Below are 20,658 nucleotides of genomic sequence, written 5' to 3' on the forward strand. Positions count from 1 at the left end.
TGAAAAAGCTAGAAGCCCAGCGCGTGAAATCACACAGCCTGCCCACCCGCGCGTGCCCCACCGCACTCACAGCCCCACCCACCTGTGCCAGTTTTGGTCGTTACGGCGTTAGGGCCACAGGCCTTTTATATTATAGATGCTCAAAGTCACTGATCATCAGAGAGATGCAAATTAGAACATCAGGAGGTATCACCTCACATTTGTCAGAATGGCTACCATCAACAAATCAACAAATGACAAATGTGGAGAAAAGGGAACCCTTGTACACTGCTGGTGGCAATGCAGACTGGTGCAACCACGGAAAACAGTAGGAGTTTCTTCAAAAAATTAAATATGGAACTGCCATTTGACCCAGTAATCCTATTTCTAGGAATATATACTAAGAAACCCAAAACACCAATCAGAAAGATTGTATATTTATTTGCTTTCTGTCTCATAAGCCCAATTTCTACCTATGGCATATACAATCTACACTTAATTTAGACACCTTCTAGTATTAATTTATCCTCTTCTACTCACATCTCTTATATAGTGTGTCCTCTGCCTTTCCTAAGTACTAAATATATTTGGTCAAAGTCATTATAGGCTATTGTTAAAACACTATGCATATCCATAAGGACATGCATAACTAAATAGATTTTTGTTACTTGTTTGACTAATTGTGAATTAAAAGAAAATGAGAAATAGTGTCATATTTCTATGGCAATACTGACAAATTGAACTATTAGCAATTATAATTTTCCAGAAAACAAAACAATGAACATTTCATATAGGTAATTTAAAACCAATTATCCTTAATATGTAGTATATTCTATATGAGTTATTTTCTTTAATTTCAGAAAAAATTGGGAGTCCACATTGGTAATATTCTAAATAATCATTATATAGTAGAGAATGGCTGATGCATATTTAGTTAAAGAAGTCTCCTTATGACCATTTAACTATTTAACTAACAGAACCAGGACTTACTTGAGAACACTGAGTAATCCTCTCTTACAAAGAGACAAATTGGCAAAATCATTTGTGTTTATTTGGTTGGTTTGGTGATAGTAGGGAGGTAATTGATGCTAGCTAGCATCCATGCTATGACTAATTGAAATATTAAATATATGATACTCATATGACAATGTCTTTTGAAGGTCAGCAGTGCTAAAAAGAAGAAATGACAACACACAGTTGTGACTACTACAGGGACATGGTTTTTTACAAGTGACATCTATTCAGATAAATTATTTATACATGATCATTGTATTGAGATAAGAAATTGCCCACATACATAAAATACAAATGTATTCCCAAATTCAACAAGCTATAAAATTGTTATTAATATTAACCTATTTCAAAATTAAGATTATATGAAAGTATCTATGATAAAACAACAACAACAGCAGCAAGACTATGAATGTTGCTATTCTGATAGTACTAGTATTCTGATAGTACTAGTATATGATAGTATTTGACTGTTTATAGTTGAATAAGGATAAAAACGTGGCCAGAGGTTGATGTCCATTGATTAGTATTATTTCCTTTCTGTGCTTAGTAAAAAAAATAAAAATAAATAAAAAGGATAATCTATATAGTGTGCATATATGTGTGTATGTGTGTATTAGAGACTATATACGTATATCAACAAAGAAATGCTTTTTCTCACTATCACTTTTGTATTTTTCTGTGGTAAATAAAACAAAGAATACCTGAGATATTAGGAGGCAAGAAAGATGTAATCTTGACTGATTAAAATGTTCTGTGACTAGAAAATACATATGATCATACTCTTAACACCAAACTGGCCATACAACCTAGGGCTTATTGATAAACTTCAGGGAGAAATGAACTCAAACTAATACTTCTATTATATACTAGAGGCCCGGTGCATGAAAATTCATGCACTGGAGTGGGGGTCCCTCAGCCCAGCCTGCCCCCTCTCACAGCCCAGGACCCTCAGAGGCAGGAGGTGACCTGGCGATCAGGGGAAGGCGATGCCTCCGTCACCCCTCTGCTGCTGCCACTGTCAGCAGCACAAGCCTTGGCCGGCCCTGGTTACCCGAGCCTTGGGCTAGCCCTGGGCAGCTGGGGGGTTGGGGGACTAGAGGACTCTGGAGGCAGGCACATGGAGCGACCGGGTGGAGGCAAGCCTGGACTTATTACACGCCAGCTGCCCCAGCGGGGTTGAGGGGACTGGGTGCCACCATCTTGTGGCTGTGGGTGCTGCCATATTTGAGGGTGGGGCAGTCAATTAGCATATTCCCTCCTTATGGCTGTGGGCTCCTCCACCTTTGTGATGGTCTGAGGGTCAATTAGCATATTCCCTCTTTATTAGATAGGATAAATTTAGCATTAAATGTAATGCTTACAGAAGAGGACTATATTCCTATTAGAGCAGATTTCTTTGTGTTTTTTTTAAACCAAGGCACTATTCTTAATTGCTGCTTTATCTACATTTCCCATGTAGAAGTATTAAAGGTTTTCTCTCTAATTGTGGTTTAGAAGTTGTCCTGGTAATACTGTCTCTATTTGATTTAGATTTTTTGAAGTCATTTTGCTATGTGCATACATAATCATGATTTTTAGGCAGGGTTGGTGAACCATTCATGTCATTATTATGTGTAGTGTTTCCTAATAATGGTAGGAACACTTCTCTGTCTCAATATAGATGAAATGGCAATAAAAGCTTTATTATTCTGTATGCATATCAGATTTCATGCATGATGGCAGTCCTTAGAAGACTAATGTTCTCAACAGAATTTCGCACATTTTTTTTAGAATAACATGGAAGAAAGAACACTTAAAGCTTTTCTATATCCTCAAGAGAGCAGTAGATGTACCTTCTGAGTTGTGTATACAGCATGAGAAAATCCTTTGTTAATTTATGAGTGTTGGGCTTATAATTCTTGAGTCAAAAGTTTCTCAACTTTTCATGTAAAGTTAAACGCCATGTCTATTATTGGGCTTACTATATTTTTAAGACTATGGTATGGTAATTGTACTTACTTCATAGGGTTGTTATTAAGGTTAAATGAATTATCTGTAAATCTTAGAACACTACAGCACACAATAATTGCTTGTTAAATATAAAGCCATTATATGCCTCTGGCTACATAGGTGTAAATAGCATTATGTCTATAATATCAATACAAACAATAAAATTTTCATTGAGAACAACATCTTTGAGTGATGTGATAAAATTATTGAACACGATTGCTTAGTGTTCAAGAGTTCTAAGAGACCTGTTCCTTTAAAAAAAAAGTTTTTATTGATCTTTTTAGAGAGAGATGAAGGAAGAGGGATAGAGAGATAGAAACATTAATGAGAGAGGAACATCATCAATTGACTGCCTCCTACACCTGCACCTGCTGCATCCTAATGGCCCCTACTGGGGATCTGGCCCACAACCCGGGCATGTGCTCTGACCAGAAATAGGACCAGTGACCTCTTGTTACTGGGTCAGTGCTCAACCACTGTGCCATATTGAGCAGGCTAAGAAACCTATTCTTTTATTATTATTTTTTTTTTATTGCTTAAAGTATTACAAAGCGTATTACATATGTCTCCTTCCCCCCCGCCATTTGACCTTCCCCCAGCCTCCCCTACCCCCCAGTGTCTTGTGTCCATTGTTTATGCTTATATGCATGCAAAGAAGTCCTTTGGTTGATCTCTTACCCACCCCCCCCAACCCTCGCTGGCCTTCCCGCTGTAGTTTGACAGTCTGTTCGATGCTGCTCTGCCTCTGTATCTATTTTTGTTCATCAGTTTATAGTGGTCTTTATTATCCATAAATGAGTGAGATCATGTGGTATTTTTCTTTCATTGACTGGCTTATTTCACTTAGCATAATGCTCTCCAGTTCCATCCATGCTGTTGCAAATGGTAAGAATTCCTTCTTTTTTACAGCAGCATAGTATTCCATTGTGTAGATGTACCACAGTTTTCTAATCCATTCATCTGCTGATGGACACTTAGGCTGTTTCCAAATCTTAGCTATGGTGAATTGTGCTGCTATGAACATAGGGGTGCATATATTCTTTCTGATTGGTGTTTCTGGTTTCTTGGGATATATTCCTAGAAGTGTGAATCTTAGTTTTGAATATATTTGATGCACTGATAGTAACTTTTTTGTAACCTGGTTAATTTTTTCACAATGATGGTCAAATTATTTAAAAATTAAAGAATGTCTTTTATATATAGCACTAGAGGCGCGGTGTGTGAATTCGCACACCAGTGGGGTCCCTCGGCCTGGCCTGCAGGGATTGGGCTGAAACCTGCTCTCTGACATACCCCAAGGGGTCCCGGATTGGGAGAGGATGGTTCTCAGGTGACGCACCTGGAATCGGGCTCATCACCCAAGAACCGCAGCTGCCAAGTCACCGCAGCTTGGCAGCTCCTGCATTGAGTGTCTGCCCCCTGGTGGTCAGTGTGCGTTATAGCTACCGGTCGGATGGTCAAATGGTTGGCCGGTCATTTAGGCTTTTATATATACTAGAGGCCCGGTGTATGGATTTGTGCACCGGTGGGGTCCATCAGCCTGGCCTGCGGGGATTGGGCCGAAACCAGCTCTCCAACATCCCTTGAGGGGTCCTGGATTGTGAGAGGGTGATTCTTGGGTGACGTGCCCCAGAATCAGGCTCCCTCCTCTCTGGTTCTGGGTGCATCACCTGAGAACCACAGCTACCAAGTCACCACAGCTCGGCAGCTCCTGCATTGAGCGTCTTCCCCCGGGTGGTTAGTGCACGTCATGGTTACTGGTCAGCAAGTCAGCCAGCTGGCCAGTCAGTTAGGCTTTTATATAGATAGATAGATTATTCCTAGAATTAATATAAAGTAGGTAGTAGAAATCAAAACTTAAAACTCTATAATACACAGTCTGCCACAAAAACAATGAGATCTGTGCCATGTAATATGTAGGGCAATATGCACTTACATTTTAACGCAATTGTAAGACTGCAAAAAGATGGAAGGTCTGACATATCATGTAAAGAATATTTGTACATAGGTTGCAGAAAAAAATGATTAGAAAAAACTTAATTCACAAACTCCTTAACAGCATTAGCTGTTATATATTCTATAAGAGGTGTGCTTTTTCATATGAAGCACATATTTTCTAGGTTTTTACTCTAAAGATAGTGACATAAAAGACTGGTAAATTCACTGACCATCAAAATAACAAATTTGACTAGTTATAATAATGAATACTGTAAGTTGTATTTACATCTGGTAAGATAATTTTATATTTTTTAATTTTTTTGAGCAATCTACATTATTGATTTCACCATCATACTGTGTTCTATTTTATTTTATTGTGTTTTCTGTTAGCATGTTCGGCATGTTTACTTTATAGTATGTGACTGTGTTTGGGAGGATGATAAGTGGTAACAGTGAGTAATAGCTAAGCTGCACACTCACTCCCAAGTGTGTCACCTTTGAAGAATATAGTTGAAAACAGAGGATAGAGCACCTAATCTTGCCCCTAAAAACATTTATGCTCATGTCTTCCCAGGTTTAGGAGAGCAAAGTGACTTGATTATTAGAGCACATTTATTGAAATTAGAATACATAATCACATTTGCCTAATAAGAAAATCAAACTCTTTTTTACTACAGACTAGTATATAAATTTACAGTTGTCAATGTGCCATATAACTGACAAAAGTACATCATAAGTAGTGAAGTGCTTGGACAATGAATGGTTAATACAAAATACTTTTATTTCCAATAAGATTCATTTCAGAAATTAATGAGTAAGCATTGCAATTGAATTAATTGTTTTTAATTATTTACTTTTCTACAACAATGCTTAAGGAGATAATAAATTAAACAAAATAAAATTTTGTATATGGAGATAGTGGGGGAAGGGTAAAAGAGTTAATATCTCTCATAAAATATATTTATTGATTTTAAAAATGTTCTGTAACCCAACTGGCATGGCTCAGTGGTTGAGTATCAACCTATGAACCAGGAGGTCATGATTGGATTCCTAATCTGAGTATGTGTCTGGGTTGCAGGCTCGATCCTCAGTGGAGGGCATGCAGGAGGCAGCTGATCAATGATTCTACACATAGTTTAACAACCTACACCTTAATATGAAGATAGTAGTTTTCTATGCTAAATTTAATTAATATTAGCTAATTAAATCTATATACTAAATTTTGACTTACTGCTTTGCTATAAATACAAAATATTTTTCTAAAAATATGGACAATAATTCTATTAGTTATTGCAAGGTTTGAGGAACAAAATAATTTCATTATATATTCCAACAATGAATAGACTTGGCACTAAAAGGTATCCAAGTTTTATTCTTTGAATTTTTAAGATTTCAGTTTATATAAGAATCAAATTAATCAAAGAGAAAAATGGAATTCTTATATAGTTAGGTTTGAATATTTTTGCATTGAAGGGAATTGGTATATTTTACTGATGGATGGGAGGGAAGGATACAAGTATAATTTCAAAGAGATAGGAACAAATTACAGCCTTTGAAAAACATAGTAAGCATAATTGATATGTATATAATCTATAATTCTTAGCACTTATGTACTCAAAATTGATGGTTGTACTATCAGATATATAAAATGTAATTCTCTGTCCCATGGAGACTTGGAGATGTACTGCCTGCTACACAGGGTGGGGTCCTTGAATGTCAGCATATCTTCATCTTTCCAGGATCTGCAAGGTGAATTTTAACACCCCTAGTAGAATGACACAGAGGCAATGTCATAGGAAGAAAGATGGTATGGGTACTACCACACAGGGACCTCCTCTGTCTTGTTCTCAGTGTCTGGGGCAGGCTCAGCAGAGCAGGCTTCTTCCTGTTCCCCCAAAGCAGGAGTGGTCATTTCTTTCCCTGAGCTACTCCAAGCTAGCACAGCCATTGACTGTTGAGAAAGGAATCCAACCAAAGCAGCTAATAAACAAAAATGTCTTTCCTTCCTGCCTGATGTTATTCTTGGATGAGGACACGCTTTCTACATATCCACTGATGTTCATTTTTCTAAATATCTATTGTTCTTCATTAATAATGCTGGTCCTTTTTCTTTCACATTGAAACTTATTGAAAGGACAGGAACTATTTAATATTTCCCAATCTGCACTTTGTTCTTACTCCTTAGCCCATTGTAATATGAATTCTGCTCTAGTTATTTATTGAAATTGTTCTGTAAAGCCATCCATCATCTCTAATTTAAGCAATATAATGGGAATGTCTTATTGTTTATCTAACTTCTATTCTGAAACATTTGACATTTCATCAGTCCCTCTTTCTTGAAAAGTTCTTTCCCCTTAGCTCCCTCCTTTTCGGTACTTTCTTATAGTTTTCCTACATCTCAGATACTACTTTTTTTTTCTTTGTGAGTTCTGCTTTCTATACCTGTAATTTAAGCAGCGATATTGCCTTGAGTTTATTATTATATTTATTTTTCACTTTACCAATAATCCTTGGACAAACTTACTGAATCTGTGTATAAGTTGATTTTAAAACTCATTTCTGAAGATGAGAAGTAGAGAATAAAGGATAGAAAAGATATTGCCTCTGTGTAAAAATCATTCTGTTTCTTTCTAGCTCTGTAACTTTGAACCATTTATATAATCTCTCTGTGCTTTGGCTCGTCATCTGTAAAATGGTGATAATTATATTATCTATCTTTTTGGATTAATGTGAGAGTTAAGTGGTTTAATAGATACAGAGTTCCTAGTACATCGGAAGCCTGCATTACAAGTAATCTACTATTAATAACAGATGTATCTATTTATTACTTTAAAAAATCTGTGACAGATTTTTATTAAGACTTAAATTATGCTGTTTTACATAAGTTTATAACTGCTTATCATACATTATCATAGAATATGTATGCCTTAACTTCAAAGTTTTTTTAATTTTTATTTTCTTTGGATTTCCAGCAATACCTCAATGCTTGGACTTAGGAAACTTTCAATTTGGAAACAAAAGTATTAATAGAGAACATCATGATGATACATTATTTGATTAGATCAAAATTTGAGTGCAACAACCCAAATTGTATTCCCTTCCCTAAATTTTAAATGTTGTTTAAAAGGTTTTCAGCATTTCAATTCTATTTTTCATCTGCCTCTCATCGACATTCTGGCCTCCTCATTCCCTATAATCACAGGTCAGCCCCTGAAAACTCACCCTGCCTCCCACCTCCTCACCTTTAGTCAAATGAAAGGACATAAAGATGCAAGGTCAAATACCGAAATCCCAGGTGGGGCTATTGGAAAGGTCTATTATCATTTTCCACATTCTTTCATCACACATTTCTCTCTATTTCTGAAGCACACCCCCACACACATGGATACACACACACCTACATACACATATTTGAAGGCTTCTTTTGTGCCACTTTCATGGACAACAAAATTGCTACCTATCTCTCTGGATTTGATTACTTCTCTCCTGTGTCTGATTCTTTTGCTATTCTTATTACTAAAACATATTCTTATTATTTTTCTATATTGAAAACAGAATAATGCAAAATTGACTTAATCTGCAGCACAAAGTTTAGATTTTTTTGTAGAAAAATGAAGTTCTTGACAAGATTGCTAAACAATAAAATTGATGAACAACAGTAGTCATTTCACTGTCTTTGAAAAATAAGATAGTCTCTCATTCTCCAGCAGAGGTTGTTTTCTGTCTTATCTTAAAAGAGAATGAGACTTCAAATATTGCTTTTCAACCCAGGCTTAGATCTATATTTAAAATTCTTTAGAAATCTTCTTTCTAAACTGTAGATTCTGTCAAATCCTAATTATCAATGTTGACCACAAATATAAGTTATATTTTCCCCCTAAAATATGACATACAAACTTTTTAGGTATTATGATACCCTTTTTTTCCATTTATAATTACATTATAAACTGTATTTTCTGTAATGTAGTTTATATCACATTTGGTCTCAACGATATGCAATTAATTTTAGTGCACTATTTATGAAGACATCAGTATGACTCCATTGTAAGTAAAATCCTTTTTAAAATAATCATGTGAAGATTTTAGAAGGATTGTAATTACGTTTGAAAAAATCATGTCAAGCAATTATTTTCATTAACAGTGATGTTCCCATTATTCCTATGGTTATACTATGGGAGATATGAAAAATATCTAATGCATTGCTACTTTAATAAACATACTTTAGTTATGAAGATGAAATTTGAAAAGTTAAAACTTTAAGATATAAAATGCAAATATACATTATATTATACACACTAAGTATTCTAAAAGGAAAAATAAATGAATAGATGAAAAATAACAATACTTTGGGAAGAATACAAGTATGAGCTTAGTTGCATTATAAATAGAATTAAGAAAAAATGTAAATACACACACATATAAATTTCTTCAAAACAAACCCAAATATTATAAATATATACCCAGTTAAAAATGTGCTATAGTATTTGGGAGCCACATATATATATATGTGTGTGTGTTTAAGTACAAAATTCAGCACAATCTAACCTAATCTGGCCTTAGGCAAGCCATTTCATCTTCCTGTGCCTCATGTTCAAAACCTGTGAAATTATCAATATGGGGATGTATTATGAGGATTAAAACGAAGATATATTTAAGCACTGGAGCCAATGAGAGCTACCATGTGTTTCTATGTACCTCATAGAACCAATGACTTAAGCATAGAGAGAATACACACTAAATATATTCTTATTAGGTTTGATACAGACAAAATTTTTCTAAACTGCCATGAAAATAGCCTGATTTTTTTCTTGCACAAGTTGTAAACTATACCAAGTAGAAACAAAAATTATGTACAAAGTATGGCATCTATAATGTACCAGCTTCTAAGCATTAATAAAATAAATGACTTGTTTTCCATAATATTGCTTTGAAAATAACTTAGTTCTTTTGTTACAGGAGATAACTGCAAGGCCGCTGAATACAGCAAGATGAAAAGCATGCTTTTAGATTTACAAAAGCAAAAATATATTACACGAGAAAATGAAAACCCTAACGATGATGACATATCTCGGAAGAAGTTGTTGGTGGATCAAATGTTTAAATATTTTGATGCTGACAGTAACGGACTTATAGATATGAATGAACTAACTCAGGTATGATTAATGATTAACTTAAGAAGTTGATTTAAATATAGCATATACAATGTTTGGACAATACATTGTGTGGACTTATTTTATATTAATAAAATGTATATTTAATCTATATTATTTGAGAGTGTGGACACACAACATTTTGAAAGTAAAATTTGACTACTCTATAAGCAATGTTAATATAAAGCAACTTTATGTTCCTTATGTTATCTTTTACAGTTAAAAAATGAGGTTTTTATACCTTAAATACATAAAGGAATTACCAGTTCTCTATTTTATAGAATTTATAAGATATCTTCAGGTATATTCTGGAGTCTTTGTAATGTTTAATTTTCTATAGCCAACAAAACCTTGTTTATTCAGTATTCAATGGAACTATTGACCAGCAATTGAGTACCTCTATAACATAATGTAAATAAATGATTTAAGATAATATTGAATTAGGGACATACTCCAGTACTTTTTCAATAATCAAGGCTCAATTATAATATATTTAAATTTTATTTAATATTAAGTCCACATTATTAAATTTCATTTCTTAGAAATTTGTTGCATAAATGATACATGTAAAAGAAAATTTGTTATTAAATAGAATATATTATTAAAGTTCTTTATATGAGCCATTAGAAAAAATAGAAATATTTTTATGTGTGTGTCACAGACTGATAGACTATTATTTGCTTTGAAAATAACTTATTCTTTAAAGAATATAAAGTGGTTCTGGATAGTACTGGAAATGTAAAAGAAGGGTTATGCAATTTCTCCAGAAATAAATACAGGTTTCCAGAGGTAATAGAGAGAAAAAGCCAATCTAGAGTGTCTAGGAAAATGATAACACTAAGGAATTTTGCTGAGTTATTGCTGTAGTGTATCTGGAGGTATATTTTGCTGCTGTGGATAGCAGTTAATATAGTTTTCCAGAAGAAATCAATAGTATATTTCCATAAAATTATATCATTCATCTTTTATCGTTAATTACATGGCTTATTTTTTAAAAATCTGACATTATAGAATATTGGTCTTATCATGAAAGTATTTCTAAGCTTTGGAATATGTAACTTAGTTTAGAGACTTCATATTAAAGTGACCTTGTGAGCAAGTTGACTATAGTTCTTGTCATTCCAGTTAATTAAAATATATATCATTTTCATTATCTTTTTAAATTCAGCCTACATTTATTGAGTAGTCATTAAGTCCCAGGAACTAGGATTAAAGCAACTGAACTCTGGAATTTTAGGGTAAAATTAGAAAACTTTTAATTAAACTCTCTGTGTTGTTATATACACTATGATTTAGTTTTCAGGATGAAACACTTTAAAATTTTATATTTATATTAATAAGATATAACAAGATAATTATATTAAAATGGATGTATAATTAAGGCATACCATCTTGACCTATATGTGTCTGACATATTGGAATATTGTGGTTTTGTTTTGTACTTATTCCTTACTTTAATAATATTTGTAGTTTTATTAACATTTACACCTCTGTAATCATTGGGTTGGGTACAAAATGTGATCTGACCAAATCCTGTTATTATCATAATACCCCACATCTAAATCCAAAAGGAAAATTCCTAATCATTACAGAATGGCAGTGGCAGCCCTTCATCTGTACATGTTTGAAATGTCTGCTACATTCAAGTTTGTGTTCATTTCCTAGGGTGGCCATAACAAAATACAGCAAACTGGGTGGCTAAAGCAACCTCTGTCTCAGTCTCTCTAAGTCCAAAATCAAGGTTGGCAGGACCATGCTCCCTCTGAAGTCCCTGGGGGGAGGATTTCCCTTCCTTCTTTCAGCTTCTGGTAGGACCAGGCATTCCGGTCTCCGCTTCCGTAGTCACATTGCTTTCTCTGTGTGCCTGCCTTCACATCATCTTGCCTCTCCTTAAAAGGATACCAGTCATACTGGATAAGGGCCGCCTCTACTTCAGCACGACCTCATCTTAAGTTATGTAATTTCACCTTTAACAACCCTGTTTCAAACAAGATTACATTTTGAGGTCCTGGGGGTTAGGACTTCCATATATATTTTGGAAAACACAATTCAATAGGTAATAAAGTTCATCTGAGCTAAAGTTTACTTTAGCTTTTTTGACCTTTGATTGTAACTTCCTTTATTGTCTGAAGAGTGTCCTTCTAATTCATCTGAAAGTTGTGATGTGAGAGCAGAGATTATCTTCAGAATTCCATTAGTCTCTTGGCTATCTATGAAGTACATGCAAGCAAGAATCTAGAAAGGTAGAGTTACCGATTGAGGTTACCATCTGGGACCTCGGTTAGTCTCATCAACCCAGAAAAGATTTTAAGGTCAATGAAAATGAAAGCAAAGCAAAGTGGAATTTATTGAAGATACACTCCAAACGAGGAGCAGGCTAGTCAAGAGAGACAATGGTCCAGAACTCCTGGTTTATATGGTTTAAATGAAGAATTTTCTGGGTGGAGACTTATTTATTTGCATTCAGGGGTGACTGACAGAAAAGGGTTATGTAACTATATTTCTTCTGTGCCTGCCCTTACCCATAATGCATACAGAAAAACCCATAGGGGGAAGAGGTGTCAAAATCACAATGTAAATTTTATTATAATTAGTCTAGGACCCTAGAAAGGTAGCATTGAGATCATGTCGTTCATTTCCCTTTGAGCTTGTGCCAAGAACAGGCTGGTTCTGCACCGCCTGCTGGAAGTCTTCTGGCTGCTGGGCTAAAGGCAGTGTTGGGAGACCACTGTTCAGGACCCCAGGACAGGCCCTACTCCAGCCGCTCATGTCTAACTTCCTAACTAGCAGCAATGTTTACTGACTTCCTTCCATACACATCCCACACCACATAAGTCACTCTTTCCTTCAGCACTCAATATTGGAAATCTTAGTAGCTCATCTATCCACAATTATGAAAAGAGTAATCAATTATAACAGACACTCTGGAGAAGATATAATAAATTTCTAGTTATTTATACCACAATTAATGTTTTTTGGCTTGGTATTTTTAAGTTACAAGTGATTTTAAAGAACCTATATGTCATATTATAACAAACTGGAGGCCCGATGCATGAAATTCATGCACATGGGGGCGGGGGGTTCCCTCATCCCAGCCCACACCCTCTCACAGTCAGGGAGCCCTCGGGTGATGTCTGACTGACAGCTTAGGCCTGCTCCCCAAAGAATGTCAGTCTGACATCCTTAGTGCTGCCTCGGAGGCGAGAGAGGTTCCCGCCACTGCCACTGTGCTTGCCAGCCATGAGCCTGGCACAGGGCTTCTGGCTGTGACCACCAAGGGGCAGCTCCTGCGTTGAGTGTCTACCCTCTGATGGTCAGTGTGCGTCATAGCGACCAGTCATTCTGCCGTCGGGTCGATTTGCATATTACCCTTCTATTATATAGGATAATACATATAAACCTTACTCATAAACTTGGAAACATGTATCATAACTTAATATAAAATTTAAACATAATTTAATTTTGAGTTAAGAGGGAAAGGATCTTAATGGTGTCTATTAATAATTTACAAGCTATTATTAGCAGAAAATGTAACATGATACTGCCAGTGACAAGTAAAAATTAAAGATCGTAATTGGGCTTTGAGGTTTTATAAATGCAGCATGAAAGCTGGCTGCACATATTTGATTCTTGCTCCACATAATGAATACGTATTCTAGAGATGCTCTTGCAGATTTTCAAGTAAATTAGAACCTAGAGGCCTGTCTAGTTGAGAGAAAAAAGACATAACAGAAGCAGTAGATATAGAGGTAAGATCTTTAATATCACAGTTAACAGATTGTCATAGCAAGAAAATATTTGCTAAAATAAACCAATTAGTTTTAGAAATAGATCCAGTCCATCCACCTATTCACCATTCCAGATTGATGGGACTGTTGATACTGAACATTGAATCTTCCAATGTGAGGCTGATTTTTGTATGTTGGAAATACCCAACAATAAAATGTAAATTTATCACAAAGTGAAATTTTGAACTCTCAAAATACCTGCATTTTTATTAAGTTGATAAAATTTATGTTAGAACACTGGCAGATTTTTCATTTACAATTGAGAATCTGGAAGAGTTTAAATAGGTTATAACTGAAGAGAAATAAACAAAGATTAAGATGCAATATGCATTTCAAATGATATTTTTTATGATCATGGCATAGTGCTTAAGAACTTTGATTATAATTTCTTATAAACTTACAAAAAGAGAAATTTAAAAAAAATCCCATTTTTCATTGCAACAAAAATATTAAGATACCTAGGAAAAAAATTAACTAAGGAGGTAAAAGACCTGTATTTGGAAAACTACAGGACACTGAAAAAAGAGTTAGAGGAAGACAAACAAATGGAAGATTATACTGTGTTCATGGATTAATAGAATCAACATCATTAAAATGCCCATACTACCCAAAGCAATCTATAGATTTAATGCAATCCCAATTAAAATACCAACAACATATTTCACAGACCTAGAACAAACTCTCCAAAAATTCATATGGAATAAAAAAAGACTCTGCATAGGCACAGTAATCCTGAGAAAGAAGAACAAAGTTGGATTGATCATAATACCAGATATCAAACTGTACTCAAAGCCACTATAATCAAAACTGCCTGATACTGGCACAAGAACAGACATACTAGTATAGACAAATGGAACAGAACAGAGAAACCAGAAATTGACCAAAGCCAGTATGCTCAATTAATATTTTACAAAGGAGGCAAGAGCATACAATGGACTCAAGATAGTCTCTTCAATAAATGGTGTTGGGAAAATGGGACAGAAACATGCAAAAGAGTGAAACTTGACCACCAACTTACACCATACACAAAAATAAATTCAAAATGATTAAAGGACTTAAATGTAAGACGGGAAACCATAAAAATCTTAGAGGAAACCACAGGCAGCAAAATATCAGACATATGTTGTAGCAATATCTTTACCGATACAACTCATAGGGCAATGGAAACTGAGGAGAAAATAAACAAATGGGAATACATCAAAATAAAAAGCTTCTGCACAGCAAAAGAAACCATCAACAAAACAACAAGAAAGCCCACTGCATGGAAGAACATATTTGCCAATGTTATCTCTGATAAGGGTTTAAATCTCCAAAATTTATAGGGAGCTCATACAACTTAACGAAAGGAAGATAAACAGTCCAATAAAAAAATGGACAAAGGCCCTAAATAAACACTTTTTAAAAGAGGACATACAGAAGGCCAAGAGACATATGAAAACATGCTCAAAGTCACTAATCATCTGAGAGATGCAAATCAAAACAACAATGAGGTACCATCTCACACCTGTCAGACTGGCTATCATCAACAAATCAACAAATGACAAGTGCTGGTGAGGATGTGGAGGAAGAGGAACCCTTGTGCACTGCTGGTGGGAATGCAGACCGGTGCAGCCACTGTGGAAGACAGTATGGAGTTTCCTCAAAAAATTAAAAATGGAGATTCCATTTGACCCAGTAATACCACTTCTAGGAATATGTCCCAAGGAAGCAGAAACAGCGGCACAATTTACAATAGCTAAGATTTGGAAACAGCCTAAGTACCCATCAGCAGACGAATGGATTAAAAAACAGTGTTACATCTATACAATGGAATACTATCCTATATAATAAAGAGCTAATATGCTAATTAGACCAAACAGCAGAATGACCATCTATCTGGACATCCTTCCAGATGACCATCTGGATGACCTTCTGGACAAAGCCGGGGCTGTGAGGGCTGGCCAAGGCAGCCAGGATTGCAAAGGACAGCCGAGGCTGCAAGGGTCTGTGAGGGGCTGTGAGGGTCTAACCCCTTGCACAAATTTTGTGCACCGCCCGCGGGCCGGATCTGGCCTGTTTGAAATGAATAAAACTAAAAAAAAAAAAAGACCGTACCCTTTTATGTAATGATGTTTACTTTGAATTTATATTAGTTCACACAAACACTCCATCCATGCTTTTGTTCTGGTCCTCCGGTCCAGTTTAAGAACCCATTGTGGCCCTCGAGTCAAAAAGTTTGCCCACCCCTGGTCTAACCCCTTGCACAGATTTTGTGCACCGAGCTTCTAGTGCTGATATAAAAAAGAAGGAACTCTTATCATTTGCACCTGGAGAGCATTATGCTAAGCAAATAAGCCAGTCAGAGAAAGATAAATATCACATGATCTCACTCATTTGTGGAATATAGTGAACAACATAAACTGATGAACAAAAATAGATCCAGAGACAGAGAAGCATAGAACTGACTGTCAAACCTCAGAGAGAAAGGGGGGTGGGTTGGGGATGGGGTTGAGGGTGGAGATGGGGTACGAGTCAACCAAAGGATTCGTATGCATGCATATAAGCATTACAAATGGACACAGACACTAGGATGGTGAGGGCATGTGCTGGGGAGTAGGAGTGGCTGGGGAGAGATCAATGGGAAAAAAATATTATTATAATAACTATGTACAGGCCAGGGGGGTACTTGAAATATCAGAGGGACCACTCTGTAAAGGATATTATTGTCTAACCATCATGGTGTGTACCTGAAACTAATACAGAATAATATTGAATGTGAACTACAATTGGGAGGGGGGAAAGATGGAAAACTGTATGTTACATGTTTTTCATCACAATAAAAATAAATAAATACATGCATACATACATACCGCAATTGGTATCTCCCCTAAGGGTGGTAGATATGACTAGTGTGGTCAGGCACTCAGCTCCATAATAGCACATTTGTGGTCTTAAGTAGATACAAAATTTCTAAAACAAATGAACGTGTAATGCCTGTCAGGCTGGCATGTAGGAAAAGGTCATTTGAAGAGAAAAGGTTAATTATCATTTGTTATGTAAAGGATCATAGAACTCCTCTGCATCATTTATTCACACAGATATTGAAGTGACTAGGAATATTGAAAGACTAAATAAAAGTGGGCAGAAATATTGTGAATCGGGAGCTTTATCCATTCTTGAATTATGGAGTGAGAATACAGAGAATCATGTAGCTGAATGACCTTAGTTTTAAAGAGTAGGCTCTATGTATTAATCATTCCTTCTATCTATCTATCTATCTATCTATCTATCTATCTATCTATCTATCTATCATCTGTCTACCTATCAATCAATCATCTGGTGAAGATTGGTTTAGAATGATGAAATATTGTAATCAAGAAGTGCCAATAGGGAGGCATGTAGTTATTTATTATATTCCTTACATGGGATGGAATGGATCTGAGAGAAAAGTTATCCTCCAATTGTTAAAATTATTGGAAAAATGTTTTCTTAAGGAACTGCCAAGATCTTTTAAAGTCAATATGATTAAGAATTTGGCAAAAGAAAATTTCCTTATCAGAGAGCCAGTTTCCCAGAGGGCATGATGATGGGTTTGAGTTGGAAAGGAATAGAGATTGGGTAAGATTGGGAAATGTGCACAGCCATATGAGGAGACTTGGATTTCATAGGGCAGCAAAGGTAGGCTAGGGTATGAAGCACAAAGGAATTTGTCTAAACTTAGAGGAGAATGGATAACTATTTCTTGCATTATGGTCCTATAAATTTGATTCGCAGGATAAGATGAGGTGATACATAGGCTGACATCACTTGCTTCAATGTCTTCCTTGAGTTTGTTGGCACTATCCTATATAATAAAGAGGTAATATGCAAATTGACCATCACACCCTCACACAAGATGGCCGCCCCCATGTGGTCAAAAGATGGCCACCACAAGATAGCCGGCAGGGGAGGGCAGTTAGGGGCAACTAGGCTGGCAGGAGAGGGCAGTTAGGGGCGATCAGGCCGGCTGGGGCGGGCAGTTGGAGGCAACCAGGCCTGCAGGGGAGGGCAGTTAGGGGTGACCAGGTAGGCAGGGGAGGGCAGTTGGAGGTGAGATCAGGCTGGCAGGGAAGGGCAGTTAGGGGCAACTACGGCGGCAGAGGAGGGCAGTTGGGGGTGGCTGGGCTGGCAGGGGAGGGCAGTTGGGGGCAATCAGGCCAGCAGGGGAGCTGTCAGTCATCAATCAGGCTGGCAGGGGAGTGGTTAGGGGGTGATCAGGCTGGCAGGAAGAAGCAGTTAGGGGCAATCATGCAGGCAGGTAGCTGAGTGGTTGGGAGCCAGCAGTCCTGGATTGTGAGAGGGATCGAGCCTAAACCAGCAGTCAGACATCCCCCCAGGGGTCCCAGGTTGGAGAGGGTGCAGGCTGGGCTGAGGTACACCCGCCCCCAGTGCAAGAATTTTGTATACCGGGCCTCTAGTTAAAAGATAAACTAAAGCATATTAAAATTTTAATAGTTTATTTGAATAAAGGTTATTTCAAAATGGGCAGCCAAACTAGAAGTGGTTAGAAGCAATTCACAGAGGGGAATTGGGGGATAATTTTTATAGAGAAAAAGCAAGAGCAAACTAAGGAGATTATTGATTGGCTCTAGTTTAAACCAAATGGCTGTTTGTGATTGGATTTCCTTGGTTTTCCATTTAATAACCTTGAGGCATTTCCAGGCTTATATTTTTGTTTGCTTGTCTAGGCACCTCTGCATTAGAGCTGCCTCAATTTAATGGCCTTCTTTTTTTAAAAAAAATATCTTTTATTGACTTCAGAGACGCAGGGAGAGGGAGAGAGAGAGAGTAACAACAATGATGAGAGAGAATCATTGATTGACTACCTCCTGCATGCTCCATACTGGGGTTCGAGCCTGCAATCGGGGCATGTGCCCTGACCAAGAATCGAACTGTGACTTCTTGACTCATCCTGTCTAATAAAAGAGAAACATGGTAATTAGCCGTACGGCCACTACCCTTCCCATTGGCTAATCAGTGAGTATATGAAAATTAACTGACAACCAAGATGGCGGCCGGCAGCCAGGCAGCTTGAAGCTAACAGGGAGGCTTGCTTGCTCCAGTGACTGCGGACTCCAACGTTCCCCACCTGACTTGCCGGCCTCTCAGCTGCAACTCTAAGCAACTATGTTGCAAATATAGAAGCTAAACAAAACCCCAGAAACCTGCTTTATTCAGCCGGGCTTCAGCCAGCCAGACTGCAACATTGTATCAAATACAGAAACAAAGGCCAGCCGAGGCCTCAGAGCTAAAGCTGGCCCAGAATTTAAAAAAAGAAAGAAAAAAAGGAGCAGTTGGGAGCTTCAGTCACCCGCCAGCCTGAAAACAGCCCTCAGCCCCTCAGCCAGACTGGCCAGGCACCCCAGTGGGGACCCCCACCCTGATCCAGGACACCCTTCAGGGCAAACCAGCCATCCCCCACCCGTGCACCAGGCCTCTATTCTATATAGTAAAAGGGTAATATGCCTTCCGGCACCGGGATCAGTGGAGCCGGGAGGCCTCCCGGCACCGGGATCAGCGTGACAGGGGACAGCGACCAAACCCCCTGGTCGCCCTGCGGCTCTGTGTGTGACAGGGGGCGGGGCCACAACCTCCCTATCCGCCCTGCTCTGTTCATGACAGGGGAAGGCGCCCCAACACCCTGATCAGCCCTGCTCTGTGCCTGATGGGGGGAGCTCCCCATTCCCCTGATTGCCCTGCGGCTCTGTGTTTGACAGGGTGCAGCGCCCCAAACCCCTGATCGGCCCCAACCCCCCCCGCCCCACGGGCCCTTCTCTGCGTGTGACAGGGTAGAGCCATAACCTCTCCATCGGCCCTGCCCCGAGTGTGACAGGGGCGGCGCCCCAACCCCCTGATCGGCCCTGCTCTGTGGGTGATAGAGGGTGGCGCCCCAACCCCCCTCCACGGGCCTTGCTCTGTGTGTGACAGGGTAGAGCCATAACCTCCCCATTGGCCCTGCCTTGAGTGTGACAGGGTGCAGCACCCCAACCCCCTGATCCGCCCTGCTCTGTGTGTGACAGGGGGCGGTGCCCCAACTCCCCTATTGGCCCTACTCTGTGAGTGACAGTGGGGAGCTCCTCAACCTCCTGATCGGCCCTGCTCTGAGCCTGACCAGGGGCTGCACCTAGGGATTGGGCCTGCCCTCTGCCACCCGGAAGCAGGCCTAAGCCAGCAGGTCGTTATCTCCCGAGGGGTCCCAGACTGCGAGAGGGCACAGGCCGGGCTGGGGGATTCCCCCCCCCCCTCCGAGTGCACAAATTTTTGTGCACCATGCCTCTAGTTTATAATAAAATCCATAGGTAATTGCTAAATTTGATATTTGATTGGAGGATAATACCAGTTTAAAATGCCAACCATTAGCAGAGGGATAAAGAAGGAAATTAGGAAATCTAAGAAACGTGGAATCATTTTTGGAATGATTAGCTACATGCTGAATTAGCTTAAGAGCAACTAAACAAGACATCTCTTACAATGCTACTTATTACTTTTTTAATGCTCATAACAGATTTTAAATTTTATTTATTTATTTTTTGTGCCCTTAACTGGGATCGAACCCGGGACCCTTCAGTCCGCAGGCCAACGCTCTATCCATTGAGCCAAACCAGTTAGGGATAATTTTATTTTTATTGAATTTATTGGGTGACATCCTATATAATAAAGAGGTAATATGCAAATTGACCACCACACCCTCACACAAGATGGCCGCCCCCATGTGATCACAAGATGGCCTGCAGGGGAGGGCAGTTGTGGGCAATCAGGTCAGCAGGAGAGGGCAGTTAGGG

General features: G+C 38.1%; 1 protein-coding gene across 3 annotated transcripts in view; it reads left to right on the forward strand.

The window, feature by feature from the left end:
- The window catches only part of FSTL5 (follistatin like 5), a 579,511-nt gene that overhangs the window by 284,778 nt on the left and 274,075 nt on the right, over positions 1–20,658 (forward strand). For all 3 annotated transcript variants that reach the window (XM_006081840.3, XM_023753401.1, XM_006081839.3), the window contains exon 5: positions 9,877–10,073. In XM_006081840.3, the coding sequence (XP_006081902.1) occupies positions 9,877–10,073 (197 nt within the window). The remainder of the gene's footprint in view (positions 1–9,876; positions 10,074–20,658) is intronic.

The sequence above is a fragment of the Myotis lucifugus genome, unplaced genomic scaffold, assembly GCF_000147115.1.
Source record: "Myotis lucifugus unplaced genomic scaffold, Myoluc2.0 scaffold_1, whole genome shotgun sequence".
Lineage (NCBI taxonomy): Eukaryota > Metazoa > Chordata > Mammalia > Chiroptera > Vespertilionidae > Myotis > Myotis lucifugus.